We start from the raw sequence: 26,608 nt of genomic DNA on the forward strand, positions 1-26,608 counted from the left end.
CAAAAGTGTGCTCAAAGGGCCATATATAATTGCAATGGAGATGTGGTACGTCTGAAACAAGTGTTGCCGAACACCGTTAACCATGTTTTCGAAAACCACAAATTTTGTCTAGATACTTGTAAGGATAGTGGTATCGTTAACACTGACGTCTTCAATCAGTTAACAACATTAGTAATACAATTAGTAAGTGATTTGAAACTTTAGTTCATATATTGTCTTGTTAATAGGTGCATTAGATAATTTATTAAAAAAAGCACATAAATTAGTTGCCAATGAAACGAATAACAAGGCAGAGTTATACATGTCCCTACTAGCTAAGCTAAACCGTGGAAAAAGATTAAACTTAACGCAGAGAGGTTCGTTTCAGACGCGTGCTTATGTGACAGGACTTGGTTATAATACAGGTAATTTTCATTAAATTAATTAGTAATTTAAAGCAACTGATTTGAATACACTCGAATTAATTACTGTGACAACTGTACATTCATAGACATATATCATTTGTCTCTATATATTAGGGCTCGGAATCGTATTCGAATAATTCGAATAGTCGAATTGTCGAATATTCGTAATTCGAATAATTTTCATAATTTATAAGCCGAACAGTAGAATATTTGAATAGTCGACTATTCTATTAATAGTCGAATATTTGAATATTCGACTATTCTAATAACACTCAATAGTTGTAGTGCGGTTAGCCCTGACAATCATGTCTGTGCCCTGTGAGTGTTGGAACTTGTTTTTATCAAGTCGATATAAAGCCTACGCTGCCCAGCCGACTTGTTTAGTATTATTTGTGGTGTGGCGGAGGTTAGATTTGTGCTACTAATTTTTCAATTTAATTCAGTGAAATAATTTTTGTGTTGAAAATGAGTACTACCCGTAGCAAAATTTGGATATATTTCGACCGAAAAGAAACTCGAGTGCAGTGCAAATTTTGCAGCTATAATGCTACTAGAAACAGCACAACTAGTAATTTGTGGAATCATTTAAGAAATAAGCATATTTCTAAAATTACAAGGTATGTTCATTAAATATTATATTATTTATTAAAATTTATCAACCGATATGTAGTTTATTTGATACAATTTATTGATCCATTCTTTCTTGTAATGTCTCATCTTGTTCTGTTTATAAAGAAAATATTTACTTATAGACCTTGCTTAAATCAACTTTTGTTTTGTAGTACGTCAACAACATCAGATTTAGTAAGCGCCGAAGTATCGGATGAACTGGAAACCGAAACTCAGTCAGAGTCAGCAAGCCAAACAAGTTCGACTTCATCGGTTCAAACAAAAATCGATATCTTTTTTTCCAAAAAAATTTCCAAACAAAGAGAAGAGGACATAACTCAACTAATAACAAAAATGATTTGCATTGATTCACTACCAGTGTCATTTGTTGAAAATCGTGGATTCAAAAATTTGTTAAAATTTATTTGTCCCACTTACAAAACACCGACAGCAAAGACTATCCAAATACGTGTAGATGCCCTTTATGAAATTCAAAAACAAAGCCTAATCAAAGAATTAAAAGATGTGCCACACATTGCCATAACCACGGATTGTTGGACATCAAGGGCAACTGAATCATATATCAGCTTAACCTGTCATTACATAAATCAAAATTGGGTACAAGTGTCACGTAATATCACAACTGAAAGTATGGAAGATAGACACACAGCATTGAACTTACAAAATAAAATAAATAATATTATAAATGAGTGGGAAATTAATGATAAATGTGTAGCCATTGTGCATGATAACGCTGCCAACATTGTCTCTGCAACTAAAGAAATGTCCGTTGATGCAATTACTTGTTATGCACATAACTTACAATTAGTTTTAAATAAAGTATTAGACGCTGATTACATTAAGCCATTAATAGTTAAGTGCAGCAGCATTGTTTCCCATTTTAAACATTCATATATAGCATCAACAGCCTTGAATACTAAGCAGGAACAACTAGGACTGCAAAAACATAAACTTATTCAAGCAGTAAGAACGCGCTGGAACTCCACATATTACATGTTGAAAAGATTAGTTGAACAAGGTGAAGCTATACTTAGTGTTCTATCAGACAGAACTATTACATCAAGAATACAAGCCGGACATTTGATGCTGGAAGAGGAGGAATGGATTACTATGGAGTATTGTATTGCAATGTTGGAACCATTTGAATTAGTTACTACACTGTTATCTTCAGAGTCGCAACCAACCATTTCAATTGTAGTGCCCATTTTAAAATCCTTAGCGGAAAATTTTATTTCAAAAACTAAGGAAGATGAGCCTAAATTATTACAAAATTTGCAGCGTTTATTACAGAATGAATTTCAATCCAGATTTGAAAATATATTAAGTAATGTGTCCGTCACCGCTGGAGGAAAAATTGGAATTTTTGACCTAAGTACATTCTTAGATCCTCGATTTAAGAATAAAGAACGGTTTACTGGTTCATTATTTCAAACAAAACGACATTTCAAGAATATTTTACAGTCAACTTTGGAAGATACAGAAAATGAAATGAATCATAACCCTAAAAAAAAATGCGTTTGATATTTTGTTTCCAAATGAAAATTCAGCAGCAGCTGATTTAAATGACGTTGATATGTATTATTCAGACTGCCCTATACAAAAGAATATGTGTCCTTTGCAGTGGTGGAAAAACAATGAAAATAAGTATCTGAAATTGTCAAAGTATGCAAAACGTTATCTCTCTATTCCTGCGACATCAGTTTCATCGGAGCGTAGCTTCTCAAAAGCTGGTAATGTAGTTAACGCGAAAAGCGCTTGTCTAAAATCAGACAATGTAAAAAAAATTTGTTTTTTAAGTGCAAATTTGTAGTCATTACGTTATTATATTATTAATACATTTTTCTTTTTCTCTTTATTGTTGTATTAATTTTTAACTTAACGAGGAAAAACATATTCTTACTTGTTTATTTGTTTCTCCTGAAATTCTGAAAAATTAGTAGTATACGTTTTGTTAATCAAATAATCCGAATATTTGAAAAATTCGACGATTCGACTAGTCGATGACTATTCGACTAGTCGACAACTACTTCACTAGTCGAATATTAATAAATATTCAAATTATTCGACTATTCCAATTATTCGAATTGAAAATTATACGACTAAAATTCCGAGCCCTACTATATATCATTTGGTTTATACGCCATAGGCTATACATGGCAAAAGAGTGCTATACAGCAGGCTGGGGCATGGACAGGTTGGACAACATTTCTTTAAATATATCGACAAATATCAAAATAAAAGATCGCTGCGAAAGTCCGTTAAAAAACATCCCAAGTTAAAAAATAAGGAATATGGCAAATATGCAGTGCAAGGAAAACTTTCGCCATCAGAGATAGCTTCTGAAACTGCAAGAATACTACTTTCGCTGCAGGTTACTTGTGCTAGTAGTTTTATTTAGAGTAGTTACTTGAATTTGATTTGAATTAATAGTCAACAATGTTTAATAATTTATACCAATTTTTTACTAACCTTTGTAGTTGTTTCTGCAAATGTACAACAGTAAGTGTCTTTGTAGCTGAAAATATATATATTTTTTTAATTTAATCTAAAGAGTACTCATATCGTAATAATGGTAGGTATCACAGGAACAACGCATTCGAGTCGCAGACGAAACTGTTGGACAGTACAGTTGTGAGCTGTATAAATATGAAAAGAAATATCGTTTAATAATAATAATAATAATAATGACTTTATTGCCCATACAAATACAAATACAAAAAAGATAATATAATTACAAGTAAAACATAAAGATAGTTACAAAAAAAACAAATAGAAAATACCTATAATAGAAAAAAAAAATGGGCAAAAGGCGAAGTTCAGGTCATCCATCCTGAGATGTATGTACATTTAATTAAAAAAAGGAAACTAGAAATCCAATTATGCAAATGTAATACTTTTAGGCGCTGCTCGGACAAATATTTCTCACGAAAAGCAGGACAAAAGAAAACACATTGCAGATATTAGGACAGAAGGTAATATACCTATAAATAAAAAATAGCTCATAATATGAGCTATTTATAATTTTAGCTATGAGAATTTAAAATTCAAAAAATTGGCAAACAAGCCTAATAAAAGGAATATAAGTAAGTATACATAAGTGGACAAATGGTAGTTACGGCCTTTTCAAAAATTAGTAGCTCAGGCACGGTTGTAGAAGACAGAAGAGGCAAAGCATGTAAGAATTCTTTACTAGACGAATCAGTCAAAAACTCTGTTAGAACTCACATTAACGCTTTTGATACAATAGACAGTCATTATTGTAGAAATTCTACTCAAAAAAAATATTTGCCAGCAACCCTTAATATTTCGAAAATGTATTATCTTTATTTAGAATATTTCCAAGACAATAATATAACAAAAATAAGTACAGAAAGCATTTATCGTCAGATATTTAACACTGAATTTAATCTTTCATTTTTGTACCCAAAAAAGACTTGTGCCACAATTTCGAAAATATGCCGACTGAAAAAAAAATTGAGTTGGAAGAGGAATACAGACACCATTTAAACAATAAAGAAATTTCGCGGCAAATTAAAAATAACGACAAGGAGTCTGCACGCAACAACCCTCTCCTAATTTCTGCGGTTTTTGATTTACAACAGGTTCTTCCTGTGCCCAAATCTAATGTTGGCGTATCATACTACAAACTAAAGCTGTCAACATATAATTTTACGATATACGATTTGTCTAGTAAAGAATGTCAGTGCTTCATGTGGAATGAATGTATCGCACGAAGAGGTGCGTCGGAAATAGGTAGCTGTGTTCTAAAGTTTGTAGAATGGCATGTAGAAAAAGGTGTCACAGAGTTTTCTTTTTTTTCCGACAACTGTTCGGGACAAAACCGTAACAAATACCTTTTTGCATTATATAGCTATCTATCACAGAAGTACGTTGTCAAAATACGTCATACTTTTCTAGAACCCGGTCACACACAAAACGAAGGGGACAGTGTTCACAGTGTGATCGAAAAAGCTGCCAGAAATATTCCTATTTATTAACCAGAGCTTTGGTGCTCAGTAGTACGAACGGCAAAAAGAAAGGCGCCATTCTACACAGTTTATGAGTTGACACAAAAAGATGTGTTTGATTTAAAAAAACTACAAAGTGATATTGCTATAAATTTTGATAAGGATACAGAAAATGAAACAGTTTTTATAAGCAAATTTAAAATACTTCAATTTGATCCAGAATTTCCAAATTACCTACTTTTTAAAATAAACTACCAACAAGACCAATTTACAAGATTGAATTTAATTAAAAGGGGTAGGAAGTCTTTGGGTGAAATTGATATTAATGTTATAGAGCTTAAACCAGTTTATGTAAACAAATTTCCAATTCCAAAAAAAAAATACGACCATTTGCAATATCTTTGTCTCAAAGGTGCAATTACAGCTCATTATCACGATTATTTTAAACAATTACCATTTACAAATAAAAGTGTAAATGAAGAAGACGATGATAACTAAGTTGTTTTTCTATCTCTAGTGTTTTAGAATTTGTATTTTCCGTTTTTTTTTGTTTTAGCTATTTGTGTTTAGTTGTACTTTTGATAAGACTGTTTCAGACTGCAATATAAAAAGTTACCTGATTTTTTTATAGGTTTATGGGTTTGTCCTGACAGTGTGAATGATAATAATCATTAAAATTACTATATTCAAGTTCCTAGTTTAGTTTTTAAATATCTCGAACCTTTTGAATAAATTCTAAAAATATGCAACATTTTATTTGATTGTTTTCCTAAATTTTAGTATAGATCAGAACTATTTTAAGTCCCTTTCACTCAGTAGTGCAAGTCCACTGCTATGGACTTACCATAGTTTGAAATTGCATAACTATTGTATGTCCATCTTTTCAACTATTACCCATACCATTTTTTTTTACACATATAACAATAAATTACTGGCCCGTTTTTAAGCCCAAAACCGGTTTTGTAGTTTAAAATACTTAAATATAATAAGCCTAAAAAAGAAAAAATCGTCTCCTGAAATATTTAGTTTTTGGACATAGTATAGTTCTGCATTCAGGCGACGAAGTATGAACTCCAGAAAAAATGGAAAAGTTTAAAAGATTCCTGTAACAGAGAACGGCCAAAGGAAAAAATCTGTCCCAGTGGGTCCGGCGCTAAACCAAGAAAACAATAGGTTTACTATAAATTATTGTCATTTTTACAACCTTTGACCGAAACCAGACCGCCAAGTCGATCTACAGATACTGAGGAATACAAGACCGAAGGTAGTTTGGAATCATTTGTTATTCCTAAATCAAAGAAGCTTAAAAGAAGTGATGGCGTTGATGATGCACAAAACAAATTATACGAAGTTCTAACTGAGAAATTGAACAAAGTTACAAATTTTTTACTTTCGCTTTTTCCACATTTTAATTCCATAAAGGAAGAAGGAAGAGTTTGTATAAACTCGATGCGAAAACTGAAATGATAAATTTGCTTCGCAAATATAGCAGCAGTATGGCACAAACATCTGCATACACCAGTCAGTATGGATATCAGTCTGGATATCAAAGCTACAACACAACACCTGCAACTGATGATGCAGTTGACCCAAATCAGTCAAATCCAGTCTTGCCAAACCAGCATTCCCAGGTTCCACATGAGAACAACAAAACCAAGATAATTGCGATTAAAGCACGTAAAAAGAAAACCTCTATACCGGTAGCGCAACAAACAACCTCATCCAAATTAATGGATTACTTGCTATAACAAAAAAAAGAAACTCAATCCAGCAACAAAAACATAAATGCGGTCGATGGATTTTTGATGGGGTTAAAGTTGCCCTTATAACTTAAAAACACTCCCCCATATTTATTAAATTTAGCGAAGACTGATATACTTGCAACAACACAAAAATACGAATTGCAAATGCTGCAATATTCAAATCCATCATCATCAACTTCTACCCCAATGCCTTCACCTATCATGGATAGTAATGCAGCCGATTATCAACAATCCCAGCTTACATTGCATAACTATACTAGTTATTATCCACAGTAATGTTTTAGTAATCATACAATAAATAATATAAATAAATAAATAATACAATAAATACATTTTGTAGTAAAATATTATTGTATTTAACCTTACACAAACTACGTTTAATACCATAGTTCAGTGGTATTCAAACTATGGGTCGCGACCCAAATAGGGTCGTGTACAAATACTGGTTCACCAATGATAAAAGTGCCCACAAACCAAAAGTCTCATATGATTTTTACGTCCGTTATTTCAAGAGTAACTTTAACATGACTTTTGGACATCCCAGGTCAGACACTTGCCAAGTATGTGACTGAATTGAGAACCAGCTAAAGGAAAAAGATAATCTCTCTCAGGAAGAAATAAAAGCACTAGAAACTTAAAGAAACTTAAAGCACTTTTTGGATAGTATGTTGCCATAGAGCTTCTAGAATTACCTAGTAGGGAGGCAATAATACTACAACCACAAATACAGAATTTGATTACTAATACAAAACTTTCTAATCTGCCGTCTTCATCATGTATGCCATCATGTTCACCCTCTACATATGCTCAATCTGTAGCTTGCTCCACTCCACAACCATCACCCGATCCTGATAGTGTTATTACTGAAAATTATACATCTACTACAAATACCAAGAAAAGTACTGACTACGCCAATGTCCTCCCAAATACTGTTTGGAACAAAAAGAGTTCTGATGTGTTAGAGGAAGCCATGCAGAATAGTTTCATTGATAGTACAGACAATGCAATTTATATGTCATTGTAATTGTTTTAAAAAAGAAGAGAAAAATAAACTTATTTACTGTTCATGACTAGTTTTATTTATCTCCTACTTCTTTAGGTAATAAAGAAATGCCAACATTGATAGGACACTAAAGAACAGAAAAATCTTTTTGCCTAGCGACTACTTAAGAGTTTGTGAAGAAAGCAGAACATCTACTGAAAAATATGAAGCAAAACTAGTGAATCACAAGTTTTTCAGGAACTTCAAAAAAAATCTCGTTTATTCTTCAATAAGACCAGAAAGGAAACCAGGAGACCCAACCGTTACAAATCTACGAGCTTTGAAATACTCGCAAACAATTTTTTTAAACTAAATTTTGATAGTGAGTATGAAGAGCTACCACAAAGAACAAGAAAAACTATTTCTTCCACTAACAATGAATATGAACAACTTCATAATCAAAGAATAAAAATAAAAAAAACTAAATATGAGCACCTTCAACAGTTGAAATCGGTTATACATATATAAAAATGTTTTTTTGTGATTTCCCAAAAGTTATTTTGGACTTACGTGTTATTGATTTGAGACCATCGATATATTTATTAATTTCCTAATTCTTAGGTATGGATACGTGGTTGGCAAGCGGAACAAGAAAAGAGTTACAACCTAATGTAGAAAGCTTTCAATTGGCAAGTTCTTCCCAAAATCGGGAGCAAAAAATTAAAGGTGACCAGTCTTCACTAGAATTAAAACAGAAAAGGAGAAAGTACTGCGAAGAATACATTAAATATGGATTTTCATATGTAGGAGATAATAACTGCCCTAAGGGCTCATTCACAATTAACATAAACGTAACACGTAGAACGTAATACGTAATTCGTTAAAAGATAAATTACAGTGTTTTATATTGATACGTTCACAATAAGCAAACGTAAGAATTACGTTTACGTATAAATTACGGGCGCCCGTAACGCATACGTAAAGTTGAACTAATTTCAACTTTACGTTTAGATTACGTCGAGAAATAGGGGAAATTGGTGTTAATTATGGGGACATTTTTAACGTTAAAATTGGCAGTAACAAAACGCGGAGAACTGAACCAAGCTAACCTCAAAATTCAGTTACTTGTTGCTTGTATTATTTAGTTGTTTGTAAGAGTTGTAAAAGTGTATGAAAAATAAAATATATTTAAAAAATATGCAATGTAGGTATTTAATATGTAGCTGTGTGTATTTGGAGTGTATAAACTCGTATTTTCCAATATTATCTTTCTATAAAAAAACAAATATCTTTATCTTTCTAGCTGTATCTTTTTTAAAATTAAAATTGTGGTGCTTGGCATCTAAAATTGGTGATGGAAAACGTAGAACTAGACATAGAAATATTAATTAACTTAGTGAAAATGTATGATTTTCTTTACAATAAGAAATCAAAAAATTATAAGGATACCATTATGAAAGAAAATGCTTGGTTAGAAATAGCAACGACACTTTCCTCAACACGTAAAGCAATTATATAGAGTAATTAAAATGTTTTAAATATTATTTTTATATGTAGCTGACAACTGTTTAAAAGTTTGGACAAGTTTGAAAGACAAATATACAAGAGTAAGGAAGAAAATTAAAAACGTTCCCAGTGGAAGTGGTTCAAAAGATTTCTATAAGTGGTCCTTCTACGAAGATATGCATTTTTTAGATGTACACGTACAAGAAAGAAGGTAAGAAAACAATCAAAAAATTTATTTTTCAAGTTAATTATATATATCTACGATGTATTTCCATAGAAAAACTATTACCAACATGGCGAGAAAAGTCAGTGTCAGCAGTGATTCGCCAGAATTACCATTGGCAGTGTCAATAGATTCAGAATTCAGTCAAGAGGGAGAGGAAATGGTAATTGAAGGTATTTTATGTTACATAAATAATATATTATGTTGTCAACTAATCTCTTTTTTAACTGTATATTTAATTTTACAGGACCAACTGAAGAGTTGCCATCACCGAAACCAACTAAAGTCCGGCGAATGAATTTAACCCCATCATCTTCACCAAAAAGTGCCAATATGGCAAACAATGATGTGGATAACAAAATATTGGAAACATTAGCTGCAATGGCAAATAAAAAAATCCACATTGGGAGAAAGGTTTGGGCAATTAATTGCAGCGGAATTAGACGCAATTGAAGATGATAACATTAGAACAATAAAAAAACAAAAAATATTGTAAGTGTTGTACGAATAAACGAAAATAAAAATTATTTTAAAAATATGTAGTAGTTTGTTTTATTTATTTTAAAGATAACAAAAATATACAAATGTCATTTCTCTCTTACTTGCGTTTCACATATTCAATTTGCCCTTTTCTGTATACAGCAGGAGTTAAAAAATATTTGGCTAATTTGTCACGTTGTTCATATGCAACAATAGATGCGTTGTTGCTTCCAAGTCGTTGACAACTATCTAATTCACACCCTTCAACCTCTTCTCGCCATTTGCCGAGTACATCGTCAGTGTCCACAAAATTTGTCGGTGTATAACGCTCACAAGCCTTTTTAGTACTCCTTATAAAATTGTGAAGGCAAACTGTGGCTTTAATCGTATTGTAAATTTTTTTTTTTTGAAAAATTTATAACATCCGAATATACTTCCCACATTACCCCGACCTCCTACAGTTTCCGCCCGATTTAGAAAAATCCAAAAATTGATACCCTATCACCACCCACTTATGCAACTTTATTCGCATTTTCCTTAATTTCCTTAATTAAACTTCAAATTTTCATGTTAATTCATTTAAAACCGTTAAACCTTTTTTCGAAAACGTTTCCTGACCGAATTTCAAATAAACAAAAGCAATTAGTGAAAATCGCCGAACGACGTAATTACCGAAAGCACATGGTTTCTGAAAATTATTATTTAAAACAATTAAATAACACCACAACGAAGTAAAATACGAAGAAGTATCAGTAATCAGTGTGTTACTGTAAACAAGGCCGACCGTCCCGAGTGAGTTTCAGCAGCCAGCGAGCTACCGTTCAGCTACCGTACAGCGACTATTTTTTATGATGCGGAATTAGAAATCGTAGAACAATCAAACCGATTTCAAACAATTACTAGTATCATGAAATAACCGTTGAATGATTCTAAAGACGATCCGATTATGATTAACATGATTATTAACGAAAATTATCCCGCATCTTAATTAATTAATTTACTTCATTCCTGATGGTCATCCATGGAAAATACTACCCGTATAGGATTGCCCCGGACACCGCCCAACTGCTGAAGCTACTTTGTGTTGAAGTGCGCGTTAATTAATACTGAAACCCATATATGCCTGCTGTCCTACATGTAGGACAAGCATTTATAGAGCCCTACTAAAGTTTTCCAGTGAAAACAACAGGTGACGCAATTTATAATCGTTTCTTGAATGTGTAGGCATCTACTATATATAATTTACCAAGGTGTCATTTGCATTTAAATGTTTTGAATAAGTGAGTAATTACCACGGTTTCTAAAAAATGGCGAGTTCGAGCAGTTCACTACCATCAAGGTAAGTGTTCTTCTAGATGCTCTTTTTTTGGGTACTTTTTCTTTTACAAATTACAAACCAATGAACATACAAATGTGTATACTTAACCTCAAACTATACGCATCCGTGATGGCGTATTTGCAGTAGATTGAAACTCGGTGTACTACATGTAGGACAGCAGGCATATAGGTTAACTTTTCCCCACTTTCAGGGAACCGGATCCATTACACCCAATATATTTTATTCACGAAAAAATATAAACAGGGGCAGACTTTGTGATTTGTTGTCACGAATTGAAGAAAATTCTACAAAAGCAGCGGATGTATATATACTACCTCCCGTAAATGCAACGGAATATATAACCGATGAAGACTCAGCGGAAGAAGATGAAGGATCAATCAATAATTTACCTGGTAGCATTTTGAGACAAGAAGCAGAAGTAGAAGAAGTTGGGGAAAATTTAAGTGATAGCGACACTGATGAGGAAGAAAATATATCATTAGCAGAACTACAGAAGAGATTGAGAGTGCAACAGATTGGCAAGCGCAAGTGGCGTAAAAGAGACATCAATGCAGAGTTTCCCGACTGGAAAGCCACCAATAATAATGCAGGAACTACAGATGAAGCAAGCACTGCAATAGATTTTTTTGAACTATTTTTTGATGCAGAACTAGTTGATAAAATCGTTCGGGAAACGAATCGATATTCGCTGCAAAAAAATCGAGCTTTGAACGTTTGCACTGAAGAAATCAAATGTTTTATTGGTATTTTGCTCTATAGTGGCTATACCCAGGTTCCCAGAAGAAGGATGTTCTGGGAAAATGCTAGTGATGCACATCACGAAATTGTAATAAATGGCATGAAACGTGATCGATTTGAAGCTATCTTATCCCATTTTCATTTAGCCAACAACTATGAACTTGATGCGGAAGATAAATATGCTAAAATACGTCCATTAGTGACAATGATAAATGAGAAATTTTTATGTTATGCGCCTATTGAAGAGTACTACAGTTTTGACGAATCCATGTGCAAATATTTTGGACGCCACGGACTCAAGCAATTTATACGCGGCAAACCGATACGATTTGGGTTCAAGATTTGGTGTGGTGCAACACGATTAGGCTATGTTGTTAACGTTGATCCGTATCAAGGCAAAAACGGATATAAAGAAAAGGACGATCTAAATCTGGGTTTGGGAGGGCAGCTTGTTTATAAATTTGCTAAAATTTTAAAATGTCAAAATCCGAACCCATTTCATTTATTTTGTGACAACTTTTTCACTAGCATAAAATTGATTTCAGAGTTGCAAAAAATAGGAATAAGAGCTACAGGAACGATAAAAGAGAACAGGTCCGAGCATTGTCCTTTACTAACAAAACAGAATATGAAAAAGGAAAGCAGGGGTTTCTACGACTACAGAGTGGATGAATCACAAGAGCTAATAGTATGCAAATGGAATGACAATAATGTGGTCAGTTTGTGCTCTAATTCAGTTGGAATAAATCCAGTACATTCTACTACTCGTTTCTCCCGAGCAGAACGAAAACGCATTCAGATTGACCAGCCACATCTCATCAAACTTTATAATGAAAATATGGGTGGAGTAGATAGGATGGATCAAAATATCAGTAAATATAGGATCGCTATACATGGAAAAAAGTGGTATTGGTCTCTAATAACATTCTTCATTGATATGGCAGTAAATAATGCATTCCAGCTATATCGACAAAAATATAATGACCTTGATCTGCTTGCCTTCCGTCGTCGCATTGCTCGATTTTATATGGAGCATTACTCAAAAACATCGAAAAAACGAAATTTACCTTGTCAAGTAACCACGGAAACTCGGTACGATGGCTTATATCACTTTGTTTGTCCGCAAGAAAATCAAACACGTTATGGCTTATGTCATACCAAATGTACCACACGCTGCGTCAAGTGTAACAAAGGTGTTCATGTTAAGTGTTTTATCAGTTACCATACAAAATGTAATACAATATAAATAAAAATAGTATATAAAATGTTCATACAAGTGCCTAGTGTCCTATATGTAGTACACATTGTAACACTAAGTTGGAAAATATATTGTTTTGCAAAAATGTTACTAGCGTGTTCTTCTTGACCATTATGATTATTAAAAAACATTTTTGCGCAAAAACAAACATTGATACGGTTTCAGGTATATATGGCTTAATCGAAGTTAAGGTGAAACACGCGGTCGGGAAAATGTTTATGTATGTAAGTGCCGTAAACGCTAACCGATTTTGATAATTATATTTTTGTAATTTTCCACATAAATAAGGGTATCTTTTGAATTATGTTATAAATTTTTCCGATAATTATTTTTAATTAATTGTTAATTACTCCGCTATTCCTTAATCAATTTAATCCGCTCAAAAAAGGGATTTAGTTAATTTTGTACCCCGCATCCGATAGCGCCGTTAAAATTTTGCTATTGTCATTAATTAGCCCCCCACATTATAATTTAGTTTTGATAACTTGTTTTAATACGATCCCCACTCGGAAAAATCCAGTTTTCACCCCGAACACGTATAAATAGCCGGTCAAAATTTCATTTAGAATCAGTCTTCAACTGTCTTGATCAGTCTTCGACCGTTCTAGATTAGTCTTCGACATTCTTCAAGAGTCTTCAACTGTCTCGATCAGTCTTCGACCGTTCTAGATTAGTCTTCGACATTCTTCAAGAGTCTTCAGCCGTCATCAACCGTCTTCAAGAAGTTCGCCAGACTTCACCGAAAAATCTCCGAGTTTTGGAAATAACCGAGTTTCATCGTAAGTTTGTTTTCGGTCTTGCAATTGTGGGACTTTGATTTTATTTTGTGAAATAAATTTTCATCCAATCTCCCGACCGGGTATTGCTGCGAGTTTTCCGCAACACTCTCCCGACCTAGTATTGCTGCGAGTTTTCCGCAATACTTTCCCCGACCTGGTGTTGCTGCGAGTTTTCCACAACACTCTCCCGACCTGGTATTGCTGCGAGTTTTCCGCAATACTTTCCCCGACCTCGTGTTGCTGCGAGTTTTCCGCAACACTCTCCCGACCTGGTGCTGCTGCGAGTTTTCCGCAACATCTTCCCGACCTGGCGCTATCGCGAGTTTTCCGTAGCACTTCATCCAGACCAATTTTTCCCTTATGAATAATTATTTCAATTACGTCCGAAGTACGAGTCCCACAAGATTGCACTAGGCCAGACATTTACCGATTATATATTTAAATAAAGATTTTTTTTTACCTTCCTCCGTAAATTCCTATGTTGATTTTTTTTTAATTATTAATAAACTTTGATTTTATTTCTTAATTCATGAACCGCATTTTTTTAAATTTTTTTTAACCCTCTCTCAAACACCCTGAATCTCCGACTGTAACTCCCAAAAGCTACTTGGAGGCGAAAGAGTTCCTTAACTCTCTAAATATAAGGTGGCGCCCGAGACCGATAACATCCCGAACATAAAAAAGAGGCACCAAGACCGCTTTCCTTGGACCGAACCAGGAAAGGACGTCGCAGTATTATTCACTGTATCAGGTGCTGCACAAATTGAACGATGAAAAATTCGCCATCTAGCAACCAATATTCCGAATGTATTTTCTATGACACGTCTAGCACGCGACAATCGATAATTAAAAACACCTTTTAATATATTAAGAAATTTTCCAGGATATGGTCGCATTAAATTCTGTAGCAATGGAAAAGCTGCATCCCCTACAAAATAATTCTTCATAAATATATTACTATTGGGAAGTTTACTCTCTTGAGGGAAAGGAATTGTGCCGTTTATTATGCTTTGGCCAAATGTTGAGCTACTAAAAGTACCCCCGTCGCTTATTGATCCAAAACCTCCAATATCAACATATAAGAAATTATAATTGGCATCGCATACTCCTAGTAAAATGATGCTTAAATAATTTTTATAATTGTGAAATAGGGAACCACTGTTTGGCGGTGCGAATATTTTTATGTGCTTTCCGTCAATACTTCCCACACAATTAGGCATATTCCATATTTTTAAAAAATTACTTGATACATCTTTTAATTTTTCTTTTGTTGGAGCTGGTAAATAAATGGGTGACAATTTTTCCCAAATAATTTGTGTCACTTCTCGAACTATAGTACACACTGTAGATTTTCCCATTCGATATCCACTGGCTATTGAAAAATAAGAGTCTCCCGTTGCAAGATACCTACAACAATACGTAAAGTAATGTCTTTTACCTATGTATGTATTATAATTTCACTACCTCAGAGTTATTGCCAGGCGCTGAGGGGGTGACAAAGGCTTTCGTACACTCTTCTTTAATAAACTGGGACCAAGTAATGTTAATAGTTCTTCAAATAATTCAGGGGTCATCCTTGTGTACATAAAAAACCATTCCTCATCATGCATTTTCATTTCCAAAACTAATCTTCGATATTCTCCGCTTTCTTCACGGTTTCGATTAATAGGACGAACCCACCAACGACGATTTGTATATGTATTTGTTTTTGATTGATTTTCTCTTCCGTCTTTTCCACAGTACCGACAATAACAATACAGACATTATTTCTGGGTTCATTATTTAAAAATAATACACTTTGTATTTAACAACACACACGATATATATACTGTGATGTATTTAGTTGGAGTTACTTTTGAGTATATTCAAATTAAAGACTTTAACTTGTTATAATTAACAAACATCTTTATTCGAGCGAAGTCAACTCAGAACTGAGTTAAAACAGGTTTACAAAACGCTTTTATACAAAAATACACTACATTATCTTCCCCTAAAAAAAATAAAATAAACATAAACTATTACTCATAACATAATCTATCCACGGGTTTGATCATGCGCTTCGGGCGGTTAATAACTAAACTTTCTGCGCTTTCGTTGTTGCATGAATTTTCGCTACTAGGATCTTTAGACTGATTATTATTATTTGAACTTCCAGAACTATCAAAAGGAATACGTGATTCAACAAAAGTAAATTTTCTTATTTGATTTGGATGTCTTTTCCACGTCTTCTGCAATTCTGGAATTTCAACTAGATACGTACGATTTCCTATCACTTTAACGATCTTTCCTTTAATAAAAACTGGCTTATTTACAATTGCGTAATTCTTAACTAATACAATTTCATCGATTTCAAATTTTGTATAACTCATTCCCTTACTATATTTTACTTGTTTTTCTTTGACTCTCTTTACCTTTTCAGCTACATCGTTAATATCTTTATTACAATAACGTTAACGTAAAATGGTGGTTTATGATTTTCAGATTCAAAATTAAAAATGCAAAGATCGTCTTGATCGTTATCTGATTTATCGTTAATAAAATGATGTTTTTTATTTGATTTATATCTATTCCTTTGATTAGAAACCTTGTAACTTCCGGTCGCTTTACACATAGCTGCCAAATGGCCTATTTTTTTACATTTAGAACAAGTAGCGTTTTTAAAATAACAACGTTCATACAAATGATTATTTTTACCGCAAACGCTACAGACGGGATAGCGCTGTCTTCCTTTAGTTTGACTGGAACTTGCTTGGGCATCCCTACTTCCAAAATCTGTACGTCTCTCCCTCAGCTGGTGAATTTCTTCTTGTTTAATGATGACGTCTCGAACCTCGTTGGCCGCCATTTTTGACACCGCGAGTGAAACCATGCCGTTGAAATCTTTTGTAATCTCTTCTTCCATTAATCGATCCATAATTGGCCCTTTTTCGAATCCAAAAACAAACTTGTCCCGTAGGCAAACCTGTAGCTCAGCTCCAAATTCGCAGCTCACCGCCAAACCGCGTAAACGTGCAGCCCATTGTTTCGCCGTTTCAGCAACTTCCTTTTTTGCCGAATAAAATTGATATCGCGCAGCAAACGCACTTTTTTGGGGTTGAAAATGACTGCTAAGAACCGCTACTAGGTCGGGATACGTCTTATCTTCTGGTTTTTCGGGACTCACCAGATCGAATAATAATTTGTAGGCGTCCTCATCCAAAATATTCAATAATATAGCTCTTTTCTTCTTTGCTTTATCTTCACCAATATTATTTGCTGTGAAATAGCTCTCCAGCCTCGGTAGAAAAATTGACCAATCGGAATTTCGTAACGTGAATTCGCGAAGATGACCCACAATAACTTCCGCCATCATTTTTCATTAATAATATATTCGATTTTTCTTTTTAATTTATTAATTAATCCCATCCTCGTCGCCACTTGTGATGTATTTAGTTGGAGTTACTTTTGAGTATATTCAAATTAAAGACTTTAACTTGTTATAATTAACAAACATCTTTATTCGAGCGAAGTCAACTCAGAACTGAGTTAAAACAGGTTTACAAAACGCTTTTATACAAAAATACACTACATATACTATGTGTCAAAATATACACAAGAACGCACTGCGCAGACGCAATAGACATTTACGTTACGTTCTGTGTGAACATCGTACGTAAAATTAATAATTACGAATTACGTATTACGTTCTACGTATTACGTTTATGTTCATTGTGAATGAGCCCTAAACCACAATGTATAATATGTGGAGACATATTATCAAATGGCTGCATGAAACCTTCCTTACTCTTAAGACATTTACAAACTAAACATGCTAATTATAAAAATAAGGACCATAGCTTTTTTAAACGCTTGGAGAAAAGTAAGAATAAATACAATTTAACGTCATACAAACTATCATCAAATAAAGATCTCGAAAACGCCATTGAAACTAGTTATCTCGTCAGTTACCGTATTGCCAAATGTGGCAAAAATCACACAATTGCCGAGAATTTGATTCTTCCCTGTATAAAAGATGTTGTTCGTTGTATGCTCGGTTGTGTTTGTATTGAAATGAATTTTGAACGTGAAAGTAGCAGTGACAAAGAGATGATTGAAGATCTGGAAGAAATCAACGAATTATTTCCTATTCGTGGTGGCCGAGTCATGAAAGAAAGAATCGATCATGTTCAACATTTATCTGACGTCGAATTCGTAAAGAGGTTGCGCCTCCCCAAAGAATGTTTTCATCGGTTGTTGTCAGAGGTTGAGGAAAACATTAAACCACGAACGGAAAGGTATTGTATATTGTATAATTTGGTATCATTTGTAAAATTAAAGATATTATTTTCTAGATATTCAGCAATATTTGCCTCAAACCGTTTATTATTGACATTGAGATTTTTTGCTACGGGTAATATGTTGCTGGCTGTGGCTGATTTTTGTGGGATCAGTGAAGCTGCAGCATCCCAAATAGTCAAATTGATGGCAATAGCCATTGCCAATTTAAGACCCCAATATTGCAAAATGCCGGAGGGTGACGACATTGGAAAAGTGCAAACAAAGTTTTATAATATTGCTCGATTTCCTTTGGTTATTGGCACCATCGATTGTACTCATGTACGAATTCAATCGCCAGGTATTGTTAGAAATATTATATACCAATGTAAATCAAACATTTCTTATGTTATATTTTAGGTGGAGACCAAGCTGAAAATTTTAGGAATAGAAAAAGCTATTTTTCCTTTAATCTACAGACGGTGTCGGACGCAAATCTGAAAATTGTAGTTATAGTGGCGAGATGGCCTGGATCCACGCACGATCAAACTATTTTTAATAATAGCAGCATACGCAATAGGTTTGAACAGGGCCACTTTGGAAACGGTATATTGCTTGGGGATAGTGGGTATCGCAATACGTAAGTTCACACTGTAAAAGAATTATTATAAACATAGTAAATGAACTGTTCCATTTTAGAAATTATTTGTTAACTCCCCTTGTCGAACAAAGGACAGAGGCAGAGCGTCTCTATAATGAAGCTCAAATAATGACCCGAAATGTCGTAGAACGGCAGTATGGGGTTTGGAAGAGACGATTCCAAGTTTTAAGATTGGGAATGAGGGTGGCGACGGAAAGGTAACAATTAGAACCAATTAGTTAAAAAAATTAAAAGAAGAACCGTTACCATCCGAGGATGAGGATGACGATAATAACCAAGGCATAGAAGTGGAGAGAAATGGTGATGACATTTCTGGTGATAAAAGGGCAGAAATGATACAATATTTTGAGACATTGCGATAAGATATATATTTACAATATAAATAATAAATAATGTATATACATTAAAGTACAAAACAATGATAAAACAATAATAAAAACTAATTTTTTTCTAATAATGCCAATTTTTTCTTTTTAATTTGTAACTTATATTTTAATACATCCATTTCTAATTGGTGCCGTTCTCTCTCGTTAGCAATTTTTAAGTCGCACAGTTCTTTTTTTTTCAATACATTCATTGTAACTGTTATGTATTGGTTTATTTTCACCTATAAACTATTTTTATTAACTCTCCTAATCTTACTGTATTTATTTCAACACTACCTTTTCGTTTGCCACTCTCTAAAACAATACTTTTTCTTTTCCTTAATTGTTTGGGAGCCCAAACGCTCCAATCGTTTTCTTTTTCATTTTTATTTATTTCCTCCTCTGCAGTGGGTGCGTTTTTGTGATTCTGAATCAATAAATAATTCTTTGCCGGCCTATTCAGAACTAGCACCTGCTGATGCAGATGTTTGTTCTGTAAGATACATATTATCACCTACAACAGAAGTGCTAAAGATATCTCCGACAAAAAATTGTTGACTGAGTCAGGATCACAAATTGACCTCATTCCGTCTACACACAATATAATCAAAGCTAGAGAGAATATAATCATATTAATGAACAAATTCCACATGAACAGATAACAGAGGTTCTATATTTATAGTTTAAACCTTAACAGGTTGACTACCATGTGCACCAAATAGATGTACGGCTTCATATCCAAGCATTGATTTAAAAAATCCTACGTACTGGGCCGGTGGACCACAAAAAAAAATTATTATTAATTGTTTTCTTAAGCAAGTTTTGTCAATAATATACTTTGTTAGAAGTTTCATTGCGTTTTTTATGAATGTATGTAAAATCCGCTCTGTGCACTAATATGGTGCACCAAACTTGTTCAATTTGACTTCGCTTTTCAATTCTGCGTATATAAAATGCGCCACTTACGTTCGGTTTTGATAACTTTAGCGCAACTTCAGGTTTATTAGTTGATTTACATTTCTTTAAGATGGATGACCATGAAATTCAACGCTTGCTTCGTTTATTCGACGAGGTTCCCACACCTTCTACTTTAAGTGCTAGCGAAGTTGATGACAGTGATGCAGACCCTAATTTTAATTATAATAAACAAAGTGAGGAGCGAGTATTAAGTGACAGTGACGATTGTTCGGATGTTGTAAATTCGCAAACAATCGTAAATGCACCGAGTTCTGTTTGGAGCACACCAGACCTCTCAAAAATTAAAAATATAATTTACAATGAAAACAATGATGATGTAGGAATTAATCCGGATATTATCGAGACCCTACAGTATGCAGAGCCATATGAATTTTTTGCCTTATTCATTGACAAAGATGTTATTTCCTTAATTGTTCAAGAAACGAATCGTTATGCTCTCCAACGAAAAACTTCTCCCAGTGTTAAGAGGAATTCTCGGGTGCAGCGTTGGGCTCCCGTCAGCAGTGAAGAAATACATACATTTTTAGGATTGGTGTTATGGATGGGCCTTTACCAAATGCCTTCAATTCCTGACTATTGGAAAAAAGATAACCCTTTACTCAGCAGCAAGGTAGGCGAATACATGTCTAGAAATCGTTTCGAGCTCATACTTAGTACGCTACACTTTGCCGATAATTCTAAAGCACCTCGAGGTGACAGACTTCACAAGGTTCAAAACATAGTTAATATGATTGTAGCAAACTTTAATATGGCAGTCTGTCCAACCCAGTCTGTATGCATTGACGAATCTATGATTCCATGTTTGGGCAGACTCTCTTTCCGTCAGCATATTCAAAATAAACGGCATCGCTACGGAATTAAAATATTTAAACTTTGCTCCGAATCATTTTATACCCTACAGTTTAAAATATACTGCGGAAAGGAGAGAGTAAACGATATGCCGGTATCAGAGAAAGTGGTTATGGAGCTAATGAAACCTTATTTAAATTTTGGCGTACCCTATATACCGATAGTTGGTACACAGGAGTGCCTCTTGCAAAAAAGCTGCTTGAAAGCTCCACTCATTTGGTCGGGACATTGCGAGCGAACAGAAAGCATATACCATCCAAAGTTGTAAAACAAAAGTTGAAAAAACACGAGATTATTGCTCGTCAAAATGATAAATTTAAATCATAAATTTTAGTATAGACTGTTTTTGTGCTATTCAGTTGTTTCTTATAATTCATTTGAGTCACAATGGCTAATATGGTGAAGGCATCATTTTCCCTCTTCAGAAAGAAACGGTCTTGTAAATATCCTTCATGTAAAAATTCATATTATACTAATAGTCCAAAAGATTTCCAAAAGATCCAGATACACTCTCACTCTGGAAAAGTGTTTGTAGGTTAGATAACCATTTAAAACCAGAAAATCAGTTTATTTACGAAGACCATTTTTATGATTTCGATTATAGCAGTCCTGATAACATACGATTAAAAAATTATTGCTGTCCAAAACCTTATCCTAGGACATCTATCATGACATCCCAAGCATCCGATAATTCCATATCCGGTAATACATCTTCAATTATTCCTGCTAACGCTGAATCTACTGAAATTAATGCTGTTTGCCATTCGGATAGTGTAGATTTGAGCGGTATATCGGATAATGTTGAAACAACAGTTGTTTTAAAAGAAACCTTAGACCCGCGTGATAATGTTAAAATTCATCGTAACATGCAATCGAAATTGTCAATGTTAAAATCACAGCTAAAAAGCGCCAAAGCTGACGTGAGCTTTGTTAGGAAACTATATGGGCCGATTTGACTTCATCGAATCTATTTTGAATTCTGTAAAAAAGGAATTTATTAATTCTCAGTTACGCAATTCTAGTAGAGCTCAGTCAGGTAAAAGGTGGACTATGGAAGATAAAGCATTTGGTTTATCTATCTACAAAAAAAGACACGATTATATTGTTACCTACAAGCCCATTTTGAATTACCATCAATAAGACTTTTCAGAGGCCTGTCGTCCAACATGTCTTTTCGTACCGGTTTAAATCCAAATGTTATGGATTATCTTAAACATCAGGTTAGGAACAAGAATGATGTTGACAAGTATTGCACCCTCATTTTCGACGGAGTTCAACTTATTGTTAGTAGTGGGCTTCATTATGAGGTTCATGAACAAAGAATTTCGAGATTCGAAGATTTGGGAGACTCGGAACCAATAACAAAACTTGGGTGAACTTTGTGGTAACAACGATTGTGTTTGAAGTAAATGGAGAAAAAATATATGGGTTCGATATCCAAAAAATGGTGAAGAGTTTCGGTGCGCGTTATCAAAAGATTCCCTCACATTTAAAGTTTCGTTCCAATTTGTTACCTAAAATCAACAAAAGGAAAATGATTGATCGGAACGGTAGGGATTGTACAAAGTCCGTTAGATTTCTTAAAGGTTGGCAGACTACCATACGATCAGTTATTGTTCTTTGGAATCATTTAAGTACCCTTAAGTAGGGGACGGAATTGTCAAGACGACTATTGTGAGTCTTTGCAAATCTTTCTACAAGATTTGTTAGTACATTTTCCAGAGGATCTTCATTCTAGTGATAAAATGGTTCAAATCCTATTTTCTCAGATATCGAACTAAACCCAAGTATACAAAATAATCAAGCAACGGCGTATATGGCTGGTTGTTTTCTGAAGACTATACATATTCCGGACTGTGATACGTGTCGAGAAAATTTATATTCTGCAGAATGTAACGGAATCATTTGTTTACTTCTTTCAAGGAGTGTAACAATGAGACACATTTAAATTATGCAAGTGACGGGCTTATTAAGATGGTTGATGCAGTCTATGAAAGAATATATCAATTTCTTGATAACTATGGTCACTTAAGCCCAATTGAGAGCACATTCAAAAATTCGGCATAATTAAAGGACCATCAATATCCTTAAAAATCGACGATTGCTTTTACCGACATGAAATTGCCTAAAGTTTCGCTGCGCTATCATCAGCCATGCTAACTACATATCTCCGCAGCACCAACGGTATTACCAACCGTTTCCTTCTTTTTACTGCCAATCATATAACATTAATCTGATAAAATTGTAAATCAAATAATTTTCACCGAATTTATAAGAGAATTAACAGTTTATTACAACTCATATTTTCGGTTGTAATATGTTAAACTTCCTATCCTTTCACGGTTAAACGATTCTTAGAAAAATGAGAAAGGCAGAGCTATATCTGAGCAATAACGTTGTTTTTGTTTTTTTCTCGTTTTTTTAAATCATACAATCTTGGGAATACCGGTAAAATCGGCTTAGTTCTGTATCACCCCTTTATTATTGTTTTGCATCAAAGAAGGGGTGGTGGAAAAATCTAATTCTTTTTGGGTACTATATTAAACGTTATTTCCTTTTTTAAATTTACTTATGTTTTTAACATGGCTGAGGTAAGTTGGATATTTGGACCGTAATATTAGATATAAATTTTTATTTTTTATTAGACTCATGAAGTGTCAATGTTCCAACTGCGTTCGTTTCAAGGAGAGGAGTTACTTAACAGCCTGAGCAAATGGGGTTTCATTCCCAAAGAAGGCGATTACAAATGTCCACAATGCGAAGAGCTAGTTCTACAATAAAATAGTACATCAAGGGATGGCTATGTGTGTGCCTGTTATGGACGTGTTTCCATCAGGAAACAAAAGTGCGGTAAGACTGTATCGTTTCGTACCGGCACGTTTTTGCAAACTCTAAATAAGAGATTTCTCAAATTTTAGGATTCGTGTATTTATGGGTAGATAAGGTAAGTCTTACAGTCATCGCGAAACACACTAAAATGTCTGCAATCTGCGGTCGACTGGGCATTGTTCTGTCGCAAAGTCGTATTATACAAATTCCTATTGCACCCGCATATGTTAGGCGGTAGGATTCTGTCGTCGAGATGGACGAGAGCAAATTTGGTTGACGAAAATATCATCACGGACACCGCGTCGACGACCAATGAGTTTTTGGTGGGTATGAACGTAGAACAGGCCGTGTGTTTATGGAGGTCGTAGAGAACAGAACGGCGGACACTCTTCTTCCAATAATTCAAAAATAGATACGTCCAGAAATCACCATTATTTCGGATTAGTGGTCGTATGACTGTTTGGAATGTACACTTAAAGGTTTACCATTCTATAAATTTTGTAGACCCACAAACTGGCGCACATACCAACGCAATCGAATCGACGTGGCGACATGCTAAGGATAGCATGTCCTCCTCTGGTCAGACAAAGGCCAAGATGCCAGGTAATCTTTTGAAATACATGTTTCATTATAGAAAAGAGCTAAGTACCAACACAGAATTTTAGAGGTACAAATACTTAATGAAAGATGTCGCCACAGTAAGTGCCTATACGAGTTTAGGTTGAAAGGGGCAAAGTGCCAGTGTGCCAGTTAACAGTGTCTAAAGTTATGGAGTCCGAACGAGAAAATAAACGAAAACGAGGTAGTGGCAGATGTAGAGATGAAAATAAAACAAGAAAAGATTCAGGGAAAAGTTATGTGACTTATATATAAAGGAGTTCAAAAGCCTGGTAAAGTTCCACCGCAAAATGAGGTTAGGTTTCATACAGCATGCTCGCAAATGAATGTAATAACGTTTATTTTGTTGGTTGTAGGTAACATGTAAATGTTACTTTGATTGTAAAACATTACGTCCGGAGAGAATGAGACATCTAAATGAAGAATTTTATAAGCAAAATACAACCGTACAGGGTACATACCTTATGATTCTTATACATCTTGCACCAGTAAGTAGACGTAGAAATGGGTTATACGAGGATTCCAGTGATAGCCGTCGTCAACATACAGTGCATTATACTGTTTCGAATGCAAAAGGAGAAATGATCAGGATTTGTAAGACTACATTTATGAACATATTCTCAGTAACTAAAAAAAGGTTGGAATGTTTAATTAAAAAGAAAAAACTAGGGCACACAACTTATACTGATAAACGAACTTCTAATAAGCCTAAAAAGTTTAATGAGCAGGATACAGAAATGATTAAAACATACATTCGTTCAGTACCAAGGCAGGAAAGTCATTATTGCAGAAAAAAAAGTTCTCTTGAATATTTAAACCCAGAACTTAATATTAGACGACTGTATGATGCATTTCGGCTTCAACATCCAGAAACTAAAATAACTATGGCTTATTATAGATCTGTATTTAAAAACAAATTTCCAAACTTGAAATTTCATCTCCCCAGAACTGATACTTGTCGCGTTTGTGATCAACTTAACTGTGAAGTAAAAGCAGCAACAGTTTCAAGCAATAATGCAAAAGTTAAACTTGAACTGCATCATCGTAAAGTTGAAGCGGCTTCTCAGAAGATGAGGCAGGACTTAGCTAATTCGCAGTTACCTGGTAGTTCTTTTTCCTGTGTGGTAATGGACTTACAACAAGTAAGTCACGTTTTATGTTAAGAAATTACAATAAATTTATGTCTTCTGTATTTCGTTTTAGGTTCTGTTTGTGCCAAGTTTAACGCATAGCGACATGTTTTACCTCAGTCAGCTTAGCTGTTACAATCTTGGAATTTATGTGAGTGACATTAATCGATCATTCATGTGCACTTGGCATGAAGGGGTTGCAGAAAGGGGTAGTAACGAAATTGCATCTTGCCTTTTAAGCCTGTTAAATAAAGAAGACGCTGTTACTAAAAATGAACTACGAATTTGGACTGACAACTGTGCAGGACAAAATAAAAACAAAATTTTAATATTATTGTATATCTTCCTGGTGACTCACAAAGTGTTTAATGTGATAGAGCATAAATTCTTAGTCAGTGGTCACAGTTTCATGCAGTGTGACCGCGACTTTGGTCTGATTGAAAAAAGGAAGACTCTCGCAACCCATGGTCCCTAAAGATCTACACGATATTATTAAAACAGCGAAATACAATCCGCCGTTTCAAATAATAGATATGGAAAAGCACGTATTTCTTGATCTTAAAAAAACTGCTGACCATTTGCTTGATACTAAAAATTTACAAATTAGTAAGCTGAGTGAGATCAGAGTACATTCCGGTAACCCTGCAATAATAGAAGTAAAGCAAACCCATTCAAAATTAGAAAACTGGAAAGGATTCAATGTACTAAAAAAACACAAAACCATTTTAGATATTAAGAATGCCATTTTAGACGGGCTTCCATCTACAAATAAGATATCAGATAATAAGAAAAAAAGTTTAAAATCTATGATCGGTTATCTGCAAAACGAAAATCATAAACAATTTTACAGGCAG

General features: G+C 34.2%; 5 protein-coding genes and 1 long non-coding RNA gene across 6 annotated transcripts; 4 read left to right on the forward strand and 2 right to left on the reverse strand.

Annotated features, from left to right (window-relative positions):
• The first annotated feature begins 1,367 nt into the window (after nucleotides 1–1,367).
• LOC111421421 (E3 SUMO-protein ligase ZBED1-like) lies at nucleotides 1,368–2,555 on the forward strand. The gene has a single exon (XM_023054571.2). The coding sequence runs from the start codon at nucleotides 1,368–1,370 to the stop codon at nucleotides 2,553–2,555; it is 1,188 nt and encodes a 395-aa protein (XP_022910339.2).
• Nucleotides 2,556–8,976: 6,421 nt separating this feature from the next.
• On the forward strand, nucleotides 8,977–9,983 carry LOC139432191 (uncharacterized). Its single transcript, XM_071200587.1, has 3 exons — nucleotides 8,977–9,464; nucleotides 9,531–9,649; nucleotides 9,724–9,983. The coding sequence occupies exons 1-3, from the start codon at nucleotides 9,430–9,432 to the stop codon at nucleotides 9,927–9,929; spliced, it is 360 nt and encodes a 119-aa protein (XP_071056688.1). The 5' UTR covers nucleotides 8,977–9,429; the 3' UTR covers nucleotides 9,930–9,983.
• A 1,280-nt stretch (nucleotides 9,984–11,263) lies between these two features.
• LOC139432036 (piggyBac transposable element-derived protein 2-like) lies at nucleotides 11,264–12,398 on the forward strand. Its single transcript, XM_071200365.1, has 3 exons — nucleotides 11,264–11,295; nucleotides 11,539–12,232; nucleotides 12,279–12,398. The coding sequence occupies exons 1-3, from the start codon at nucleotides 11,264–11,266 to the stop codon at nucleotides 12,396–12,398; spliced, it is 846 nt and encodes a 281-aa protein (XP_071056466.1).
• A 2,908-nt stretch (nucleotides 12,399–15,306) lies between these two features.
• On the reverse strand, nucleotides 15,307–15,747 carry LOC139432238 (uncharacterized). The gene is made up of 2 exons (XR_011642099.1): nucleotides 15,535–15,747; nucleotides 15,307–15,477 (listed from the first exon to the last, which is right to left on the reverse strand). It is a non-coding gene; the product is annotated as an uncharacterized lncRNA (long non-coding RNA).
• A 742-nt stretch (nucleotides 15,748–16,489) lies between these two features.
• LOC139432037 (uncharacterized) lies at nucleotides 16,490–17,419 on the reverse strand. The gene has a single exon (XM_071200366.1). It carries the CDS (start codon nucleotides 17,417–17,419, stop codon nucleotides 16,490–16,492), a length of 930 nt encoding a protein of 309 aa, XP_071056467.1.
• Nucleotides 17,420–24,902: 7,483 nt separating this feature from the next.
• Nucleotides 24,903–26,229, forward strand: LOC139432038 (uncharacterized). The gene is made up of 3 exons (XM_071200367.1): nucleotides 24,903–24,919; nucleotides 24,981–25,766; nucleotides 25,828–26,229. Exons 2-3 carry the CDS (start codon nucleotides 25,029–25,031, stop codon nucleotides 26,227–26,229), a joined length of 1,140 nt encoding a protein of 379 aa, XP_071056468.1. The 5' UTR covers nucleotides 24,903–24,919; nucleotides 24,981–25,028.
• The last annotated feature ends 379 nt before the right edge of the window (nucleotides 26,230–26,608 follow it).

The sequence above is a fragment of the Onthophagus taurus genome, chromosome 11 (genome assembly GCF_036711975.1).
Source record: "Onthophagus taurus isolate NC chromosome 11, IU_Otau_3.0, whole genome shotgun sequence".
Lineage (NCBI taxonomy): Eukaryota > Metazoa > Arthropoda > Insecta > Coleoptera > Scarabaeidae > Onthophagus > Onthophagus taurus.

Excerpts from the sequence above, each read along its gene's own strand:
- LOC139432037 (XM_071200366.1), bottom strand. The coding sequence starts at position 17,419 with ATGGCGGAAGTTATTGTGGGTCATCTTCGCGAATTCACGTTACGAAAT.
- LOC139432191 (XM_071200587.1), top strand. The coding sequence starts at position 9,430 with ATGCATTTTTTAGATGTACACGTACAAGAAAGAAG. Across the intron at positions 9,465-9,530 it reads GTACACGTACAAGAAAGAAG|AAAAACTATTACCAACATGG; the intron begins GTAAGAAAACAA and ends GTATTTCCATAG. Across the intron at positions 9,650-9,723 it reads AGAGGAAATGGTAATTGAAG|GACCAACTGAAGAGTTGCCA; the intron begins GTATTTTATGTT and ends TTAATTTTACAG.
- LOC111421421 (XM_023054571.2), top strand. The coding sequence starts at position 1,368 with ATGATTTGCATTGATTCACTACCAGTGTCATTTGTTGAAAATCGTGGA.
- LOC139432038 (XM_071200367.1), top strand. The coding sequence starts at position 25,029 with ATGAGACATCTAAATGAAGAATTTTATAAGCAAAATACAACCGTACAG. Across the intron at positions 25,767-25,827 it reads TGGTAATGGACTTACAACAA|GTTCTGTTTGTGCCAAGTTT; the intron begins GTAAGTCACGTT and ends ATTTCGTTTTAG.
- LOC139432036 (XM_071200365.1), top strand. The coding sequence starts at position 11,264 with ATGGCGAGTTCGAGCAGTTCACTACCATCAAG. Across the intron at positions 11,296-11,538 it reads AGCAGTTCACTACCATCAAG|GGGCAGACTTTGTGATTTGT; the intron begins GTAAGTGTTCTT and ends AAATATAAACAG. Across the intron at positions 12,233-12,278 it reads ATGCTAAAATACGTCCATTA|AGTACTACAGTTTTGACGAA; the intron begins GTGACAATGATA and ends CGCCTATTGAAG.